The sequence below is a fragment of the Leopardus geoffroyi genome, chromosome C2 (genome assembly GCF_018350155.1).
Source record: "Leopardus geoffroyi isolate Oge1 chromosome C2, O.geoffroyi_Oge1_pat1.0, whole genome shotgun sequence".
Taxonomy (NCBI): domain Eukaryota; kingdom Metazoa; phylum Chordata; class Mammalia; order Carnivora; family Felidae; genus Leopardus; species Leopardus geoffroyi.
The window spans coordinates 82035817-82052030 of record NC_059333.1 but is presented as its reverse complement, the minus strand read 5'-3'; the positions used below and the strand labels follow the sequence as shown (position 1 = coordinate 82052030).

Genomic DNA, 16214 nt, shown 5'->3' with positions numbered 1-16214 from the left:
GGTTGGCTCAGTTTGTTAAGTGTCTAACTCTCGATTTGGCTCAGGTCATGATCTCATGGTTCTTGAGATTGAGCCCCCTTGTAGGGCTCTGCTGACAGCGCAAAGCCTACTTGGGATTCTCTCTCCCTCTTTTGTGCCCCCTCCCACTTGTGCATGCTCTCTCTCTGTCTCTAAATAAACATTTTTAAAAAGTTGTCATTTTAGGATTTTTTTTTATGAATTAGTATGTGATTTGCTGAAGTGATAATTTCATGTTTGTATAGCATCCCAGAAGAGATATTTTATTGATAAACAAAAATTTTGGGGCACCTGGCTGGCTCAGTTAGTAGAGCATGCGACTCTTGAACTTGAACTTGGGATTGTGAGTTCAAGTCCCATGTTGGGCCTAGAGTTTACTTAAAAAAAAAACAAAAACCCAAAAAGCAACTCAAAAAACAAAACAAAAAAACCTCCAAATGCTGGAATGCTGGAATTTCAGTTATTCAGATAGGAGAAAAATTACTTTTACAGTTACCGTCTTATCTCAGTGATTGAAAGTAGGACTTCTAATAAAGATTGAGAGAGGCCTTTCTAAGACATACTCTTAATTTTTTGCTAGAAGTGTATTACTCTATATGTGTATAATCTATACTATATTTTCTAGATTATTTCATTCACCAAGTGAAAACCAGTCTCTACAATGCTGCCAGCTTATTTGGATTCCCATTCCAGCTGACCACAAAGCCCATGGTAACTTCTGCTTGTAATGGAACACGGAATGTGGCCCCTTCAGGAGAGGTCAGTGGGGATAGGGTTCCATTGGGGCTACTGATTTTTGTACTTCATCATTAAAATTAAATTTTAGAAATATTCTCTTTTTATGGGATGTTTGGCTGGCTCAGTCAGAGAGCATGCAACTCTTGATCTTGGGGTCGTGTGTTCAAGCCCCACGTTAGATACAGAGATTACTTAAATAAATAACATTTTATTAAAAAAAAAGAAATATTCTCTTTTTAGGAATTAATGAGTAGAATGACTTTTTCCCAGAAACATTGATTCCAAAAACATTCTTTTTTTTCCCCCCCAGAACCATTCTTTATTAATGTTGATATAAAGGCCAAGAATTTAAAAGTTAAGAAATTATGCAGTTAAAAAATATTTATAAAGAACCCAGCTACTAATACATCTTTTCTTATTTAAGTACTATATGTAAAGAACCTAGAATTGTTATTTTGTACATAATTTTGTGAGTCTTCACCAGTTAAACCTTTGGTCTCACTAATGATGTCTCTTCTGTGAGCTAGCAAAATAATCACCAATAGAGTGATTTTTTTTATATTAAGAACTTACTTAAATTCTAAAATTTAGATACTACAGAGGTGGTTCTATTTGATTTTAAGGTATTTTCGAATTCTTCATCTTGTGAACTGACAGGTTCTGGATCCTGGAACAACATGCTGAAACTGGGTGAGGTGGTCAAAAATCTTTCTGCTTTCCTCTACCTCCTTCTGCCTCTGTTTTCTGAGTTTTGAGAATATGAAAGGAAAACACTGATTTGGGTTGGGATAAGAACATAGACATATTCTCTCTACCATTCTAAAAATGAAATAGCTTTCTTTTAGAATTGTCATTGAATTTACTGGTTGTGTTTTTGTATTATCAGTGTCTTTAATGTGACTTAGTTCAAGGTTCATTCATAAAAAAAAAAAACAAATAAAAACATTTCCTGAGAGGGGCGCCTGGGTGGCGCAGTCGGTTAGGCGTCCGACTTCAGCCAGGTCACGATCTCGCGGTCCGGGAGTTCGAGCCCCGCGTCAGGCTCTGGGCTGATGGCTCGGAGCCTGGAGCCTGTTTCCGATTCTGTGTCTCCCTCTCTCTCTGCCCCTCCCCCGTTCATGCTCTGTCTCTCTCTGTCCCAAAAAATGAATAAATGTTGAAAAAAAAAAAATTAAAAAAAAAAAAAAAAAAAAAAAATTTCCTGAGAGCTTACTCTGTGCTAGGCATGCGTTAAGTTATCAAGAATAACAAAATAACAAAACAATAATTAAAACTTTTCATAACAAAATATAAAACAAATAACAAAATAATTAAACCCTGCCTTTGAGGAACATCATCTGATTGGGAAGCAACTTTAAGTTTCCAGTTCTTATATTTTTATGGATTACGAATCTCCATATGTTGTTGGAGCCCAAAGTTGAATTGTAATTATTGTACATACTGTATAAAATTCTATCATGGGGAAGAATAGGAAGAATCCAGACTCCTGAAAATGGCTGTGATCTCTGTCACACAGCATATGAAGTTTGAGAGAAAGAGAAAAAAGCTTTTAGAAAAGTTGTGGGTTCAGAGATCAAAAATAGAAGAAATTGAGGAAATGACAAAAACCTTACAGTAGTGCTACTCAAACTTTTTTAGTAAAGTATCTCTGGTAGAAGAGAAGAGCAAAGGGGAGTAAATGCATACCCCTGAGTCTGAGAATCTAGTTCCAAAAGACCTGGAACAAAGATGATACTTTTTTTTGCAGTCTTTCATTTTAGAAGCAATACAAATTAGATTTTATAATCTATTCGTATCATTTGAATATATAAATATTAAAAGTTATTTATCTTCGGGGCATCTGGGTGTCTCAGTCGGTTAAGCATCCTACTTCAGCTCAGGTCAGAATCTCACAGTTCATGAGTTTGAGCCCCACATTGGGCTCTCTGTTGTCAACACAGAGCCTGGAGCCTGCTTCAGATCCCCTGCTCCCCCCACCCCCCACCACCTTCCCCTGCTTGTGCTCTCTCTCTCAAAAATAAAATAAACATTAAAAAAAACTATTAAAAAAGTTATTTATTATTAAGTTGGACATATGGAAGGGATGATACCTTTGTCTTGTGCCTGAGGTACCAACACTATGTTTCTGTGTATTTGTGTAGCCTAGTCAGAGAAACACAGATATTCCTAGGGCACCTTTCTTGTACAGTCTCTTATCTGAAACCCTTGAAGATGGGCTTGGGAATTAGAATCTTTCATATTTTAGATATGTTGTGTTTATTGAATATTGTTAACAATCCATTAGGATTGAACAGTGGTTCAAATCAGATTTTGCAAACAAATGAATTCAGGTCAGTTTAAGTTTTGCTGCTACAGACTTAAATGAAAAAACTTTCAGTTTTAAATCTCTTTACATTTTGGAGTCCTCAGAGACTCTACACCTCTATAATAGCTCCAGCAGTGAATGGGGCTGATGAAAGTGTGGTTACTTGTTTTTGAGGTATAGTAACCGTCTCATAAGTGTTGGAAGCTTCCAGTGAACTGTAGTAGCCTATAGCAAGTTTTCATTTAAAAATAACTTCTGTTTAAAAATAATAATAATAACTTCTGTTTTCTTGGGAAGAAGAAATGATTTGAACAACTCACTCAATTTGATTAGATTACAGGGAGTTTGTAATCGCTGAGTTCCCCATGCTTCTTGATGGTCCCAGGATGCAAGTGAAACTTGAAGAGCTTGCCTGTGAATTTTTACGGTCTCTCTGAGGTCCAAGGCAAACTAAGCACTATTGCTTTTCCTTCAACTTTTACAATTTGTACTGGATCTCTGTGCTATATAGTAATAGAATTTGAAAGAATAGGGTATTTAGTTCTACAATGTAGCCTGCTCACAGATTTTCTAATGCAGACTGTTCACAGGTTTTTGGGTTGGGTTGTTTTTTGTTTTTTTTTTTTTTACAATTACAAATGCATTTTTAAAATAGGTAATAAATCTCCTAATGGAATAAGTGACTATCCAAAGATCAGAGTGACAGTAACCCGAGATCAGCCTCGCAGAGTCCTGCCTTCCTTTGGGTAAGTGTTAAATTCTGCCTTCCTGTAAATGGAAACTTATTCTTTTATGTAATCTTGTTAAGAAGTACTCCGAGTTTAGTAATTTGCCAGATATCATACAGCTGTTGAGAGATTTGAACTCAGGTGTGTGTTACTCTTTCTATATCATCATATGCTTATAGCATCTGATGTTGTAAACCTTTTAAAAAAGATTTGTTGCTCACTTCTAAACTTTATTTTTTTAAGTTTTTTATTTTAATTCTAGTATAGTTAACATACAGTGTTAATGTTAGTTTTAGCTGTACCATAGAGTGAGTCAACATTTATACACATTGCTCAATTCCCCGTCATAAGTGTACTCTTTAATCCCCGTCGCCTATTTCACCCATCCCCCCCCCACCTCCCCTAAATTTAATTTTTTCCCTAAACTTTATTTTGGAAGCATAATATACGTATAGAAAGTGCAGAAACCATGATAAGTTTCCGTATACTAAACACATCAGTTTTATGAAATGTTTTTATTAGTAATTTTCTTCTCCTTTCTGTGTTCTCACTTTGTTGAATAAATAGCTGATTGTAGGGTTAAGAGAGAAAGTACAAATATCATTTTGTTGTTTCTCATTTAATTCCATTACTGTCAGAGATATACGGTAGTATAATTCCAGTTCTTTAAAATTTGTTAACCTTTGTTTTATGACCTGAATATGGCCTGCCTGGATGATGTTCAATGTGCACTTGAAAAGAATATGTATTCTGTTATTTTTAGGTGGAATGTTCTAGATTGCCAGTTAGGTCAAGTTGACTGATAATGTTTTACAGTCTTACTGATTTTCTTTTTTCTTCTTCTTCTTCTTTTTTTTATATTCGCTAACATTTATGTAGAACAACATTTAATTTCCTTGCAGAGTAAACACATTCCTAGGAGACATTTTATGGCACACCATGTCTTCCAAAATTATATGTACAAATTGTGATTGATATGTTTCCACTCTAAAATTACCATTATGTGCATATAGTCTACACTGTTGTTGTAGAGAATTACCATAAGCATCAACCAGGGTCTTACTGATTTTGTACCTACCTTTTTATGGATTGATGACCGAGGAGTGTTGATGTTTTCTACTATAATTATGGATGTGTCTATTTTTCCATCTAGTTATGTCAGTTTTTGCTTCATGTATTTTGTCTTTATGTATTTTAAAACTCTATAGGGGCATCTGGGTGGCTCCGTCAGTTGAGCATCTGACTCTTGATTTCGGCTCAGGTCATGATCTCATGGTTTATGAGATTGAGTCCTGTGTCAGGCTCTGTGCTGACATCGTAGAGCCTGCTTGAGATTCTCTCCCCCTCTCTCTGCCCCTCCCCCTCTTGCACCAGTTATTACCATTTTGCCTCATTTGCTTCATCATGCTCTGTCATATATACCTAATATTTTTTTCGAAGCTTTTGAGAGTAAGTCTTAGGCTCATGCTCCTTTAATCATAAGCTCATGAGCGTGTTTATTTCTTAAGCGTGAGGACATTCACTTACATAATCACAGATTAACAAAATCAGAAAATTTAACATTGGTACAATACTATTCTATAATCTCATTAAAATTTTTCCATTATAGAGATTATTTTTTTTCTGGTCAAGGATTCAGTGCAGGGTCATGTATTACATTTAATTTTCATGGCTTTTTGATCTCCTTTAATCTGGAACAATTCCTTAGCCTTTCTTTGTCCTTGATGGCATGGATATTTTTACAGAGTCGAAGGCATTTCTTTTGTAGAACGTTCTTTAATTTTGTCTGATGTTTACTTATTATTTGTTCAAGATTATGCAGTGTTTTTTTGTTTGTTTTTTTTCGTTTTGTGAAAATACTACATCAGTGGTTTATCTTCTTTAAAATATCTCATCAAGAGGGGTATGATACCAGTTTGACACATTACTAATGACATCAGGAGAAGCAGGCTGTGTCACCAGCAACAAGGACTGGGTGGGGGCTTCATGGCTTCCATTTCTTTAGCATTCATTAATTCAGCATTCAGTGGATATTTACTGAGTGCCTTTTGGCTTAGGTCCTGTACTAGGGTACAGTGGTGAAAGGATGTCATCTCTGTTTTCATGGAATTTGAAGTTTAGTGTGGGATAGACACAGTAAACAGGGAGTCACACGAATCAGTAATGCCACTGGTGCAGGTGACTAAAGCGAGAGTGTAGTGTCTGAGGAGGGTATGTGTAATAACACAGCTAAATCCAGAGTTGTGGTTGGACATGTGAGCATGAGGAAGAAGGCAGAGGCTTCCGTGTGGCAGCCCTGTTGCTGCAAACAGACATTCCAGGGCGGAATGCTGGGGTGCCCTCCACTTTAGAGACCGATTTAACTGTTGTGAGTGGTAGTTTTCTGGTTTGCCAGGAGCAGGCTCAACCTAGGACAGACAGCTTAATCACAGGATGGTTTGGGAGATTAAATAATGGCAATTTAAGCAGTTTGGCGATAATTTTTTCTTTTCTTTTTTTCTGTCTCGCAGTTTTACTTTGAACTCAGAAGGGTATAGTAGAAGACCCGGTGGCCGTCGCCACAGCAAAGGCCCTTCAGAAAGTTCTTTAACCTGGAAGCCTCAGGAACAGGTTGTAACAGAGATGATTTCTGAAGAGGGTGGCAAGGGTCTGAGGCGTCCCCACTGTACTGTGGAGGAGGTAAGCCGTTTTAGCCTGATCTCTTTTAAAAAATATTTTATGAATTTTTAGGGGAATAAATAGTATGTGTACTGGAGTACAAAATTCAAAAGGTAAGAAAAGGATGTACACTGTAAATTTCCCAGTCTCCCTTTTAGTGCGTGGCCCCACCACCATGTCTGATGCTAAACAAGTAACCACTGATACTTCTGGAGGCTTCTATACGTATATAAGTTAGTCAATTTTCAGATTCTTTTTCACTGTGGGACAGAAAAAGGAATCATGCTAGAAAGAGAGGAGATTGTATTCCTTTTCGCTGTTTGAATTATTTTAACTTGTTTCTTTCATGAAGTGTAATAACTGTGGCTAAGTAAGAGAAGTAAATGGTGAACACGTCTGCTTTTTCCTTCCCTTTTCAGGGTACTTAGCATGATGTCTTCATCAACAGTCTTCTTTTTACTTCCCTCTTGAAATCTTTGCTTATTCTAGGAAAATTTAGAATTATTTGTGTATCCATGGCATTTCTCAGGACCATCACCTAGTGCAATTTGCTGGATGGTTTTCTGAGCCACTTAGTTCAATTTGTCTAAGAATTACTTATTTTAGGCCCAGGTGTTGTGCTAGTTGTCAGCAATTCAATTCAAATTCAATTCAGTTCAATTCAAAAATTGAATAAAATGTAGCCCCCATCCTCTCGGAGCTTGTGCCTAACTAGGTGAACCCACAGAGGCAAGCAGAGGGAGGAAGGGATGGAAGTAGGCTCCAGTACCTCTTAGGTGAGAAGTCAGAGATGAGACTGAGCAAATATATATGAGGTGCACACAGGATATATTCTAGAAATATTAGAAGGTAATATTAGCAAGGACATTTTCATTGGTTAAGTGTAATACAAAGCTAGAGAGAAGAGCCTGAGTCTCAGATTTCAGTCTTGGTCACTGACCAAGATACCCAGTGTGTGTAGGGGGAAGATGATGACTTCAGTTTTGGGACATTGTTTAAAGTGCCTGTGAAACCGCAAGACCTGTCTGTAGACTCTTGGATATAGGTGATGGGAGTTATAAGAAGAAGGCAGGGTTAGAGACACATTTCTGTATCTTCTGTGTATCGGTGTTCAATAAATCAAGGGAGAGATGACTCAGGGAGAGAATGTAGTGTGAGAAGAGATGACAGGCAGACTGCCTGTATTTGAGGGCAGGCAGAAGGAGAAATAATTGGCAGTGGAGACTAAGAAGATAAGAAGAAATCAGGAGTGTATAGTCTAGGAAGGCAAGGTGAGGTCAGCAGGGTGAGATGCCAGAGAGAGTGGTCGAGTAACATGAGGGCTGAAGAAGTATCTGCTGGGTCTGGCCATGGAAGTCATTGGTGACTTAGTGAGACCATATTCACTGTGGAAGCTGAATGTTCTAAATATGCAGGTGGATTATTTCCGTTGAGTTTTTTGTGGTTGACAAAAAACTGCTGTCAAAAACCTAGATGCCATCTGAGTCAAGCAGGTAACACAAATGAGTGAAGTGGGCTGGAGTGAATGGCCCATCTAAGGAGAATAGCCCTACACAGCTCCACATTGTTGATTCAGTTTTTTGAAACAGGCCAGATGTTTGGATTTTTCTTTTCAGATTTGTGAAGTTGGGAACTCAAAGAAATTTTTAAAATGCTGACAAATAAAACACGTTTGTGGGCAGCATTTGACCTCTTAGTTTCTGTTTAGGATTTAATGATAGGTTTAATGTTACAGTACTTAACTAACATGCTTTCTTTTACTTAGGGTGTTCAGAAAGAGGAAAGGGAGAAATACCGAAGGTTATTGGAGCGACTTAAAGAAGGTGGTCATGGAAACTCTGTTCCTTCTGTAACTTCAACTTATCACAGGTAGAAATGAGCTAACAAAATAAATGCTTTGCCAGACATCTTTTTCCTTATTTTTGGACAGGGGATTGGTGAGAAGGGCTTTGTTGAAAAAAGAGGTTAGCTTTGAGAGAATTAGCCTTGTTATATGCCTGAATGTTGTATCTAGTAATGAGACACACGGCAGTGGTTTTGCAAAACAGAATTTTCTGTCAGCTTTGGACTCTTTTGTTCACATGAACTCTTGAAACTCTGATATAGAAAAGTAGAATTACAGGTTGAAGTCAGGTTCTTACTGAGCAGAGAGGTTTTTCGAACACTCCAGCACTCACATTTCCCACAATCTCTTGTCTTTCTCTGTCCCTTTCTCCCTCCTTCCCCTTTTCAGCCCAGTTCTCCCTCCCATCCCAGCTTCTCTGTCAGATATACACACAGTCCCAGTGGCATGTTAGTGAATGCATTTTTGCACAATTGGAAGTCCTCCACTTCAGAGACGAGATTCAAGTCACCCCAGGTCATAGAAAGTTTTTCTTATAAGGCTTCTTGTTTGTTAATTAAATATTCTAGTGCTTTGGGAAAATAGATGACAGTGGCAGAAGGAGCTGATGTCTGGCCTTATATTAGCCTGTAAAAAAGGGACAAAAAATATATGAGCTCAGGATTGAGGCACAGGTGATAATTCTAACAAGTGGTGTGAGAATACATGGTGGGGGTGGGGAAGATCCTGGAAATTATGTAACGGCAAGTTGAAGGTGAAAAAGTCACAGGACTGTCTAGCTTGTTGAATGTACAAATAGCGGAAGATTATTTGTCTAGGAATTTTAACTTTTGCTGTGAGATTTTTTTGTATTCTCTTAGGCAGAATGTTAATATTTTCTCCGTTTTGATTAGCCACTGTTGGAAGCAGCAGTATGCTTCCTGAGCTTTTGCTTTTATCATGTTGGCAAAATCCTCAAACTATTTTGCCGTTTACAGTCCTGCTTTTATTGTATGGTTTCAGGGTCCATTTCATTATATCATTTAAAATTTTTCATCTTTTAACCTGAGTTTTATCACACTGAGATTTTTTTAGTCAGGGTGGTGCTGGGGATTGAGAACATCCAATTTTACAGAGAAACTGGAGGTTAGGTAACTTGGCTGAGGTATTAGAATCAGGATTACACTCCTTGTATCCAAGTCCCAGATGTTACTATGTTGCATCCTCTCATAATTTTGAAGTTACAGGGTAATCAATAACTCCTATTTCGAGAAGCTTGTCAGTCGGAGATCGTGAATATTTATGGTGGACTTTCCTTTTGTATTTGACCTTCTTCACTTTTTATGTTTCTAAGCTCTCAAAGAAGTCACATGGACACATTAAAGACCAAAGGCTGGGGGGAAGAGCAAAGTCACGGAGTCAAAACAACTCAGTTTGTTCCAAAACAATGTGAGTTCCCAGATTTAGCCCTATCTCCATGTATTGACCTTAGTTCATGTGCATACGAAATTGAGAAATGATGTGCTAGTGAAAGATGGTGTACCAAACTTTAAAACATTGTCTGACCCAGGGCATTGACTTGGTCTTATTCAGTACAAGTACTTTAGTAAAAAAGCGATTTCAAGATGAGGTAGATTCATAAAATACCTCTTGATTGTTATTCTTAGCTTCTACATAGCAAGTATTTTGTGAGCCTAGAGTTAGTTTCTTAATATTTATTTTGTTAATTTCTTCATATTTCTCCACTGGCTGTTCACTAACGGCACTAAATGATAAGTGAATGTCTTGATACTTTGGAAACTGCGTAAGTTGAAATTCTAGCTATATGGTTGGTTAATAAAGGAAACATTCAATCTTTTCTTTGTCATCTTTGCAGATAGAGTTGTTGAAACAAGGGGACCTCTATGCTCAGTGAGAAGTGAGAAGAGGTACATGGTTCAGTTCATTCTAAGTTTTCTTTTGATGGATTATTTTCTTTGTAAGCTATTTTTATGAATAACTATGTCTAAAGACTTATGAACTCTACTCAGCTCTGGTAGCTGGTTAGCATATATGGGTACACGGGTAGCTGTTGTGTCTAATGCCCACCCTAGCTCAGAGGGTGCTCTTCTCTTCTGGGCTTTAGGGGTTGGGAGATGCAGGCAGGTACCACTTGGATAGGAGTGTGGTTGTGGTAGGCATCTTTAGGCATTAGCACCTCTAGTATAAGAACAGTGAAGGCAGTTCTGTGTGCCCTTAGTATTTTGGATGATAGTTCCTTGATAACAGAGTTTGGGGTAGACTATGGGCCATTGTCCAAATCTGGTCCACCTGCCTATTTTTTTTTTTCCAACGTTTTTATTTATTTTTTGGGGGACAGAGAGAGACAGAGCATGAACGGGGGAGGGTCAGAGAGAGAGGGAGACACAGAATCGGAAACAGGCTCCAGGCTCTGAGCCATCAGCCCAGAGCCTGATGCGGGGCTCGAACCCACGGACCGCGAGATCGTGACCTGGCTGAAGTCGGACGCTTAACCGACTGCGCCACCCAGGCGCCCCACCTGCCTATTTTTTTAAGTAGAGTTTTATTGGAACACATTCATGCTAATTCATTTACATGTTGTCTGGCTGCTTTTAAGCTATGATGGAAGTTGAGAAAATGTGACAAAAATTCTAAGACTTGGGGCACCTGGCTGGCTCAGTGGTAAAGCATGTGGCTCTTGATCTTGGGGTCCTCAGAGTCGTGAGTTTGAGCCCCATGGTAGACAGAGATTACTTAAAAAACCCACAAGACTTGCAAAGCCTAAAATATTGACTATCTGATCCTTTTTCAGAAACTTTGCTGACTCTTGGTTTAGAGGACTATATAAACTCAAGGCAGTTTTTATTTACAAATTATTAAGTCTTATTTCTAAAACTAGTGTATCATTTACAGGTTAAAATTAATCCAGTCTAGAGGTGCTTGGGTGGCTCAGTCGGCTAAGTGTCCGACTCTTGATTTCGGCTCAGGTCATGATCTCATGGTTTGTGGGTTTGAGCCCAGTGTCACGCTCTGCGCTGACAGCATGGAACCTGCTTGGGATTCTCCCTCTCCCTCTTCCTCTGCCCATTCCCCGCTTATACTCTCTTTCTCTCTCTCTCAAAATAAATGAATAAACATTAAAAAGTATATATCCAGTCTACACTCTCCCAATTTTTTTCCTCAGGTGTTGTTCAAAGGGGAAAATTTCTGATACAGAGAGGACAGTTGGACTCAGACTTGAAAATGAAGGTGTAAGTGGAAACCCTAGTTCAATTTTATATCATTTTACTCTTTCAGCTGATTCATGTTAAAGTTTTGGTGCTCATGACAAGTAAGAAAGATGAAAAATATTACTTTGATTTCTAATTTTGTTGTTTTCTTTGAAAAAGCAGCAGGCATTGAAGATACACAACTTCTGGCTTCCTTCTGAATTCCTGGGGTTTTACCTCTGTATGGTAGCCACCTTTTTTTGTGAGAGAGACCAACTTGCCTCCATCCCAACCCTTATCTGTGTTGCCTGGCTTCTTTTGGAGAATTTTTAAAAACCGTATGTCTCTAGGAAAAATAGGTTCAGGATTTCTTTTCAGAGTCAAGATCTCAGATTTATTTGAAAATATTAGCAGTCTTAGGCTTAATTGGATTTAATGTTTTTCTATGTAAGTATTAGAACAAAAAGTGTTCCAGTGATCCCCATACCAACACTAATATTTTAAACAATAGTAGTAGAGTGCTTTGCTAAACACTCTGTATCCAAAAGAAATACTAAATACTAAATTAAATGCGAGCTTGAAGTTTTGGATTACTTCACATTTTAGATACATGGAAATGCCAGAGTTTAGGACACTGATTTATGTGAAGTACCAGTATAATCAAGTTTTTCTTCTCCCATTAGACCTTTTTGTAAGAATTAGTCTGAAGGCTAAGTCATTCGTTAAGTTCTAGGTCTCAGAACTTCCCCATCCCCAGTAATTTGGAGCGAAGCCTTTTGTATTGAGTTAGCATTTATCACCTATGGAGCACAAACTGAAAGAAGAGAGGAACTAAGCCTGAGAGAGGAAAGAGAGGGAGCATATTTGGAACCTGGCTAAAAACTACGTCCTGCTGGGGCACCTGGGTGGCTCAGTCGCTTAAGCATCCAACTTCAGCTCAGGTCATGATCTGGTGGTCCATAGGTTCGAGTCCCTCGTTGGGCTCTGTGTGGACACCTCTGAGCCTGGAGCCTGTTTTGGATTCTGTGTCTCCCTCTCTCTCTGCCCCTCCCTTGCTCACACTCTCTCTCTTTCTCTCAAAAATAAATAAACATTAAAAACAAAACAAAACAAACAAAAGAACCCAACTATCTCTTGCTTCTATTCTTGCTGAACCTGAAGGCTTTGCTGCCCGGGAATGTGGGGAGGGGCCAGCAGCTGCTAGTTTCCTAGGACCAGTATACCTGGCAGTCAGCTAGAGTGAAGAGTACGGGCTAAGCATGTTGAGACTAGTGTGGTCCTAGTCTGAAGCTCTATTTGTAACTCATGGTCTACTAGATAACTGAAATTTAATATTAAACATTACATAAGGTCACAATATGGAAGGGTATTGTCAGAGTTTCTGGAATGTTGGCAGAGTTCTATTTGTTGACCCAAATGGTGCTTACATAGGTGTTAATTTTACAAAAAATTAAGTGGTACATAAATGTACATTTTTCTATATGAGTAATTATTTTTCTTAAAAGATGAAATAGAACAAGTTTACTTATTATAAGGATCGTAATGCTTTATTCTGAGTGATGGGATTATGGGTCTTTTTTTTTTTTTTTTTTTGCTTTTTTTGAACATTTCAGAATGTCCTATAACCGTCTTATTTTTCCACTGGCATAAGAGAGCTGAAAATACTTTCCTTGCTGCCTCCAGGGAAAGTGATGAGTGTTCTGTTTCATGGTTTGTAATTGAGGTGTCCTGTGAACCTTAGGTCTTGAACATTTTTTTGTTTCATCTTGCAGAGATAGATACACAAAATCTCCTTTACTTATTTGGGAGATTTGCTTTCTCTCTTCTTTCAGGATAATGGCACTGTTTCATGTTTCATGTGTTATGTATGTTTATATGTGTAAATATCAAACATGTCAATAGAATATAGAAACTTTTTTGATCAGAGGAGGGGACACCAACTGGAACCTGACCTATCCGAAGAGGTGTCGGCCCGACTCCGCCTGGGCAATGGGAGCAATGGCTTACTCAGGAGGAAAATGTCAATACTTGAGACAAAAGAAAAACATTGCTCGGGCAAAGAGAGGGATAAAAGGATGGATGATCTTCTTGAACTTACAGAGGTATTATTTCTTGTGTTGATCAGAATAAGAGGTGTGTTTTTAAGTAGCCCCAGTTATTCAAGACTTGAACAGATGTTTTGTTTTGAGGCGTTTCTCCAGGCTAGGGATGAGTGTATGAAACAAATCAGGTCTAAGGGCTGTCCAGTCACTGGTTACATTGATCATTAGTGATCTGTGAAGGTGGCCTAAAGGATCAGATTAATGTTCAGCAAATGTGAGCAGACATATGTGTCACGTATCTCGGAATATAATGGGTTCTTTGTAGATTTTTTTCCCTAACCTTCAAATATTTTGGGTTACATAGTATGAGTTTAGCATTAGAAATGAGTCCACTGTATTTTTTAAAAGTGATTAGTGAAAAACTAAGGAAATGAAAATAGTTGTAAATTCTCATTTTAAAGGTGAGCCCACATTGTGGCTTATTTTCCAATGTTGTATTGGTAGGTGGTAGTCAGTCCGAAGCAGTGAGTATCTGTTGAGCACCTACTGTATGTTGGACATGCAAGTGGAGAGATCCATAAAATAGCACAATTGTATGTAGTGGGAGAAGCAGGACTTAAAATACTTGAATGAAAATAATTTCTATTGGGTTTATAGATTCAGTCTCAGTAGCTTGAATATGCGTTTATCTGTGTAATTCTTCAGAGTAAAGAAGCCATCTATTCAGTGAGGACTCAGTTGCTGGACCAGTGCCTTGTTTTCCAGTTTCTCCCTGTTTGCTTATTTCCTTCATTTCCAAACTGCATAGTATCATCTCTTACGGGTCCTAATTTTATTACTTTGCTATGTTTAAATAAAAGTTTAGTAGGTAAATAAGGAAAGTGTCAAAATACTTTAAGAGTATTGTGAAAGGAGCAAAGACTAGAAAGTTAGACACCCCTGGGTTCCAGGCTGGGCTCTTAATAACTGTGAACATGTAACCTAAGTTCTCTGAGCTTTACTTCTTATGTAAAATGGTGATAATACTTTCCCCACAAGCAGGGATTAATGATGTGCTTCAGCATCTGGTACCATGTTTGGCTCAGAGTGCTCAGTAAATGGTAGTGAGATCATTGAAATTATAAATACAAATGTTATTACCAAATTATTGTTTCCAGAAGCTAGTAATTGAACTAACATTTTTTATAACCATTAGTAAGTCTACTTTGTATTACAGAGATGAAAAGCTTTTTTAAATTTCAGACTTTTGAAATCTGACTGTTGGTTCTATTTAAAATACAACCTCTGGACTTTCTAATTTAGGACATGGAAAAGGAGATCAGTAATGCCCTAGGTCATGGCCCACAGGATGAGATCCTAAGTAGCGCTTTCAAGTTGCGAATCACTCGAGGAGATATACAGACCTTGAAGAACTATCATTGGCTCAATGATGAAGTAAGTTGTCTCTCCCTCCCCTCCCTGTTCTGTCATTATGCTTAACCGTTACTGTCCACAGCCAAAGTGATTTCTACCCAGTTATAATAACGCACTTTTAGTTTCATTTAAAACAGAAACACTTCATGGGGTGCCTGGGTGGCTCAGTTGGTTAAGTGTCCTACTTCGGCTCCGGTCATGATCTCACAGTTTGTGGGTTTGAGCCCCGTGTCGGGCTCTGTGCTGACAGCTCAGAGCCTGGAGCCTGCTTCGGATTCTGTGTCTCCCTCTCTGTCTCTGCCCCTTCCCTGCTCATGCTCTATCTCTCTTTCTCCCTCAAAAATAAATACACATTAAAGCAAAACAAAACAGGGGCACCTTGTCATGATCTCACAGTTTGTGAGTTTGAGCCCCACATCAGCACATCAGGCTGTGTGCTGACAGTGTGGAGCCTGCTTGTGATTCTCTCTGTCCGTCTGTCTCTCTCTGCCCCTCTCCTCCTCTCAAAACAATAAAAAAAATAAATAAGTAAAAAACCAGAAACATTTCAAACCTTAAAATGGTAGTCAATTCTGATTGTTTGTTGCCTTTAATTAATAATGGTTCCCTCTTCTGCATCGGTGCTTTGTTTCATCCACCACTTCATTTACTAGTAGTTTTCAGTACATTTTTTTTTTTTTTTTTACAGATTGATTTATTTGTTTTTAAGTAAACTCTATGACCAACATGGTGTTTAACTCACAACCCTGAGATCAAGAGTCAACATGCTCTATAGACTAAGCCAGCCAGTGACATTTTGATAAACCTTGGGTGTAGCTGATGAGTTGAAGGAAGCAGCAAGTGATACTTCATTTTAGATGAATTCTTATAAGAGCCATTTTATCTTTTCAGTGATAAATAGATTGATCATTGTGCATAAATGTATATGTAAAATGTCTTTTTTCTTTATTTGTGCAATAACTGCAAAAATTTGCCTAATTGTCGTCTTGTATCCTTACATACTTAGCTAAAATGAGTTCTTACTTCTTAATGTTTTCTAGCTTTCCTTTCCCTAACCCCCCAAAGTCCCTGCATTTTCCCCCTTTGCCTTCCTCCTCTCTCCGCCAACGACTAATGACCCATAAACACATTCTTGTAAAACTAGAATTTTTGTTTTACATTATAAATGTTATATATTTATTATAGAACATTAGGAAAATACAGGAAAGGTAAAAGAAAAATATCATTCAAAAGTGCCACCAAAGGTAAACAAAATATTAATGTTTAGGTATATTTTCTTCC

At 38.0% G+C, this 16214-nt stretch overlaps 1 protein-coding gene across 4 annotated transcripts in view; it reads left to right on the top strand.

Moving 5' to 3' along the window:
* Positions 1-16214, top strand: part of SENP2 (SUMO specific peptidase 2) — a 32211-nt gene that overhangs the window by 6200 nt on the left and 9797 nt on the right. For 3 of the 4 annotated variants that reach the window (XM_045502689.1, XM_045502691.1, XM_045502690.1), the window contains exons 3-12: positions 644-777; positions 1380-1446; positions 3717-3807; positions 6300-6468; positions 8213-8316; positions 9624-9718; positions 10146-10197; positions 11454-11520; positions 13404-13580; positions 14823-14954. In XM_045502689.1, coding sequence (XP_045358645.1) covers positions 644-777; positions 1380-1446; positions 3717-3807; positions 6300-6468; positions 8213-8316; positions 9624-9718; positions 10146-10197; positions 11454-11520; positions 13404-13580; positions 14823-14954 — 1088 coding nt within the window. The remainder of the gene's footprint in view (positions 1-643; positions 778-1379; positions 1447-3716; positions 3808-6299; positions 6469-8212; positions 8317-9623; positions 9719-10145; positions 10198-11453; positions 11521-13403; positions 13581-14822; positions 14955-16214) is intronic. The other variant, XM_045502692.1, reaches the window with a different exon arrangement.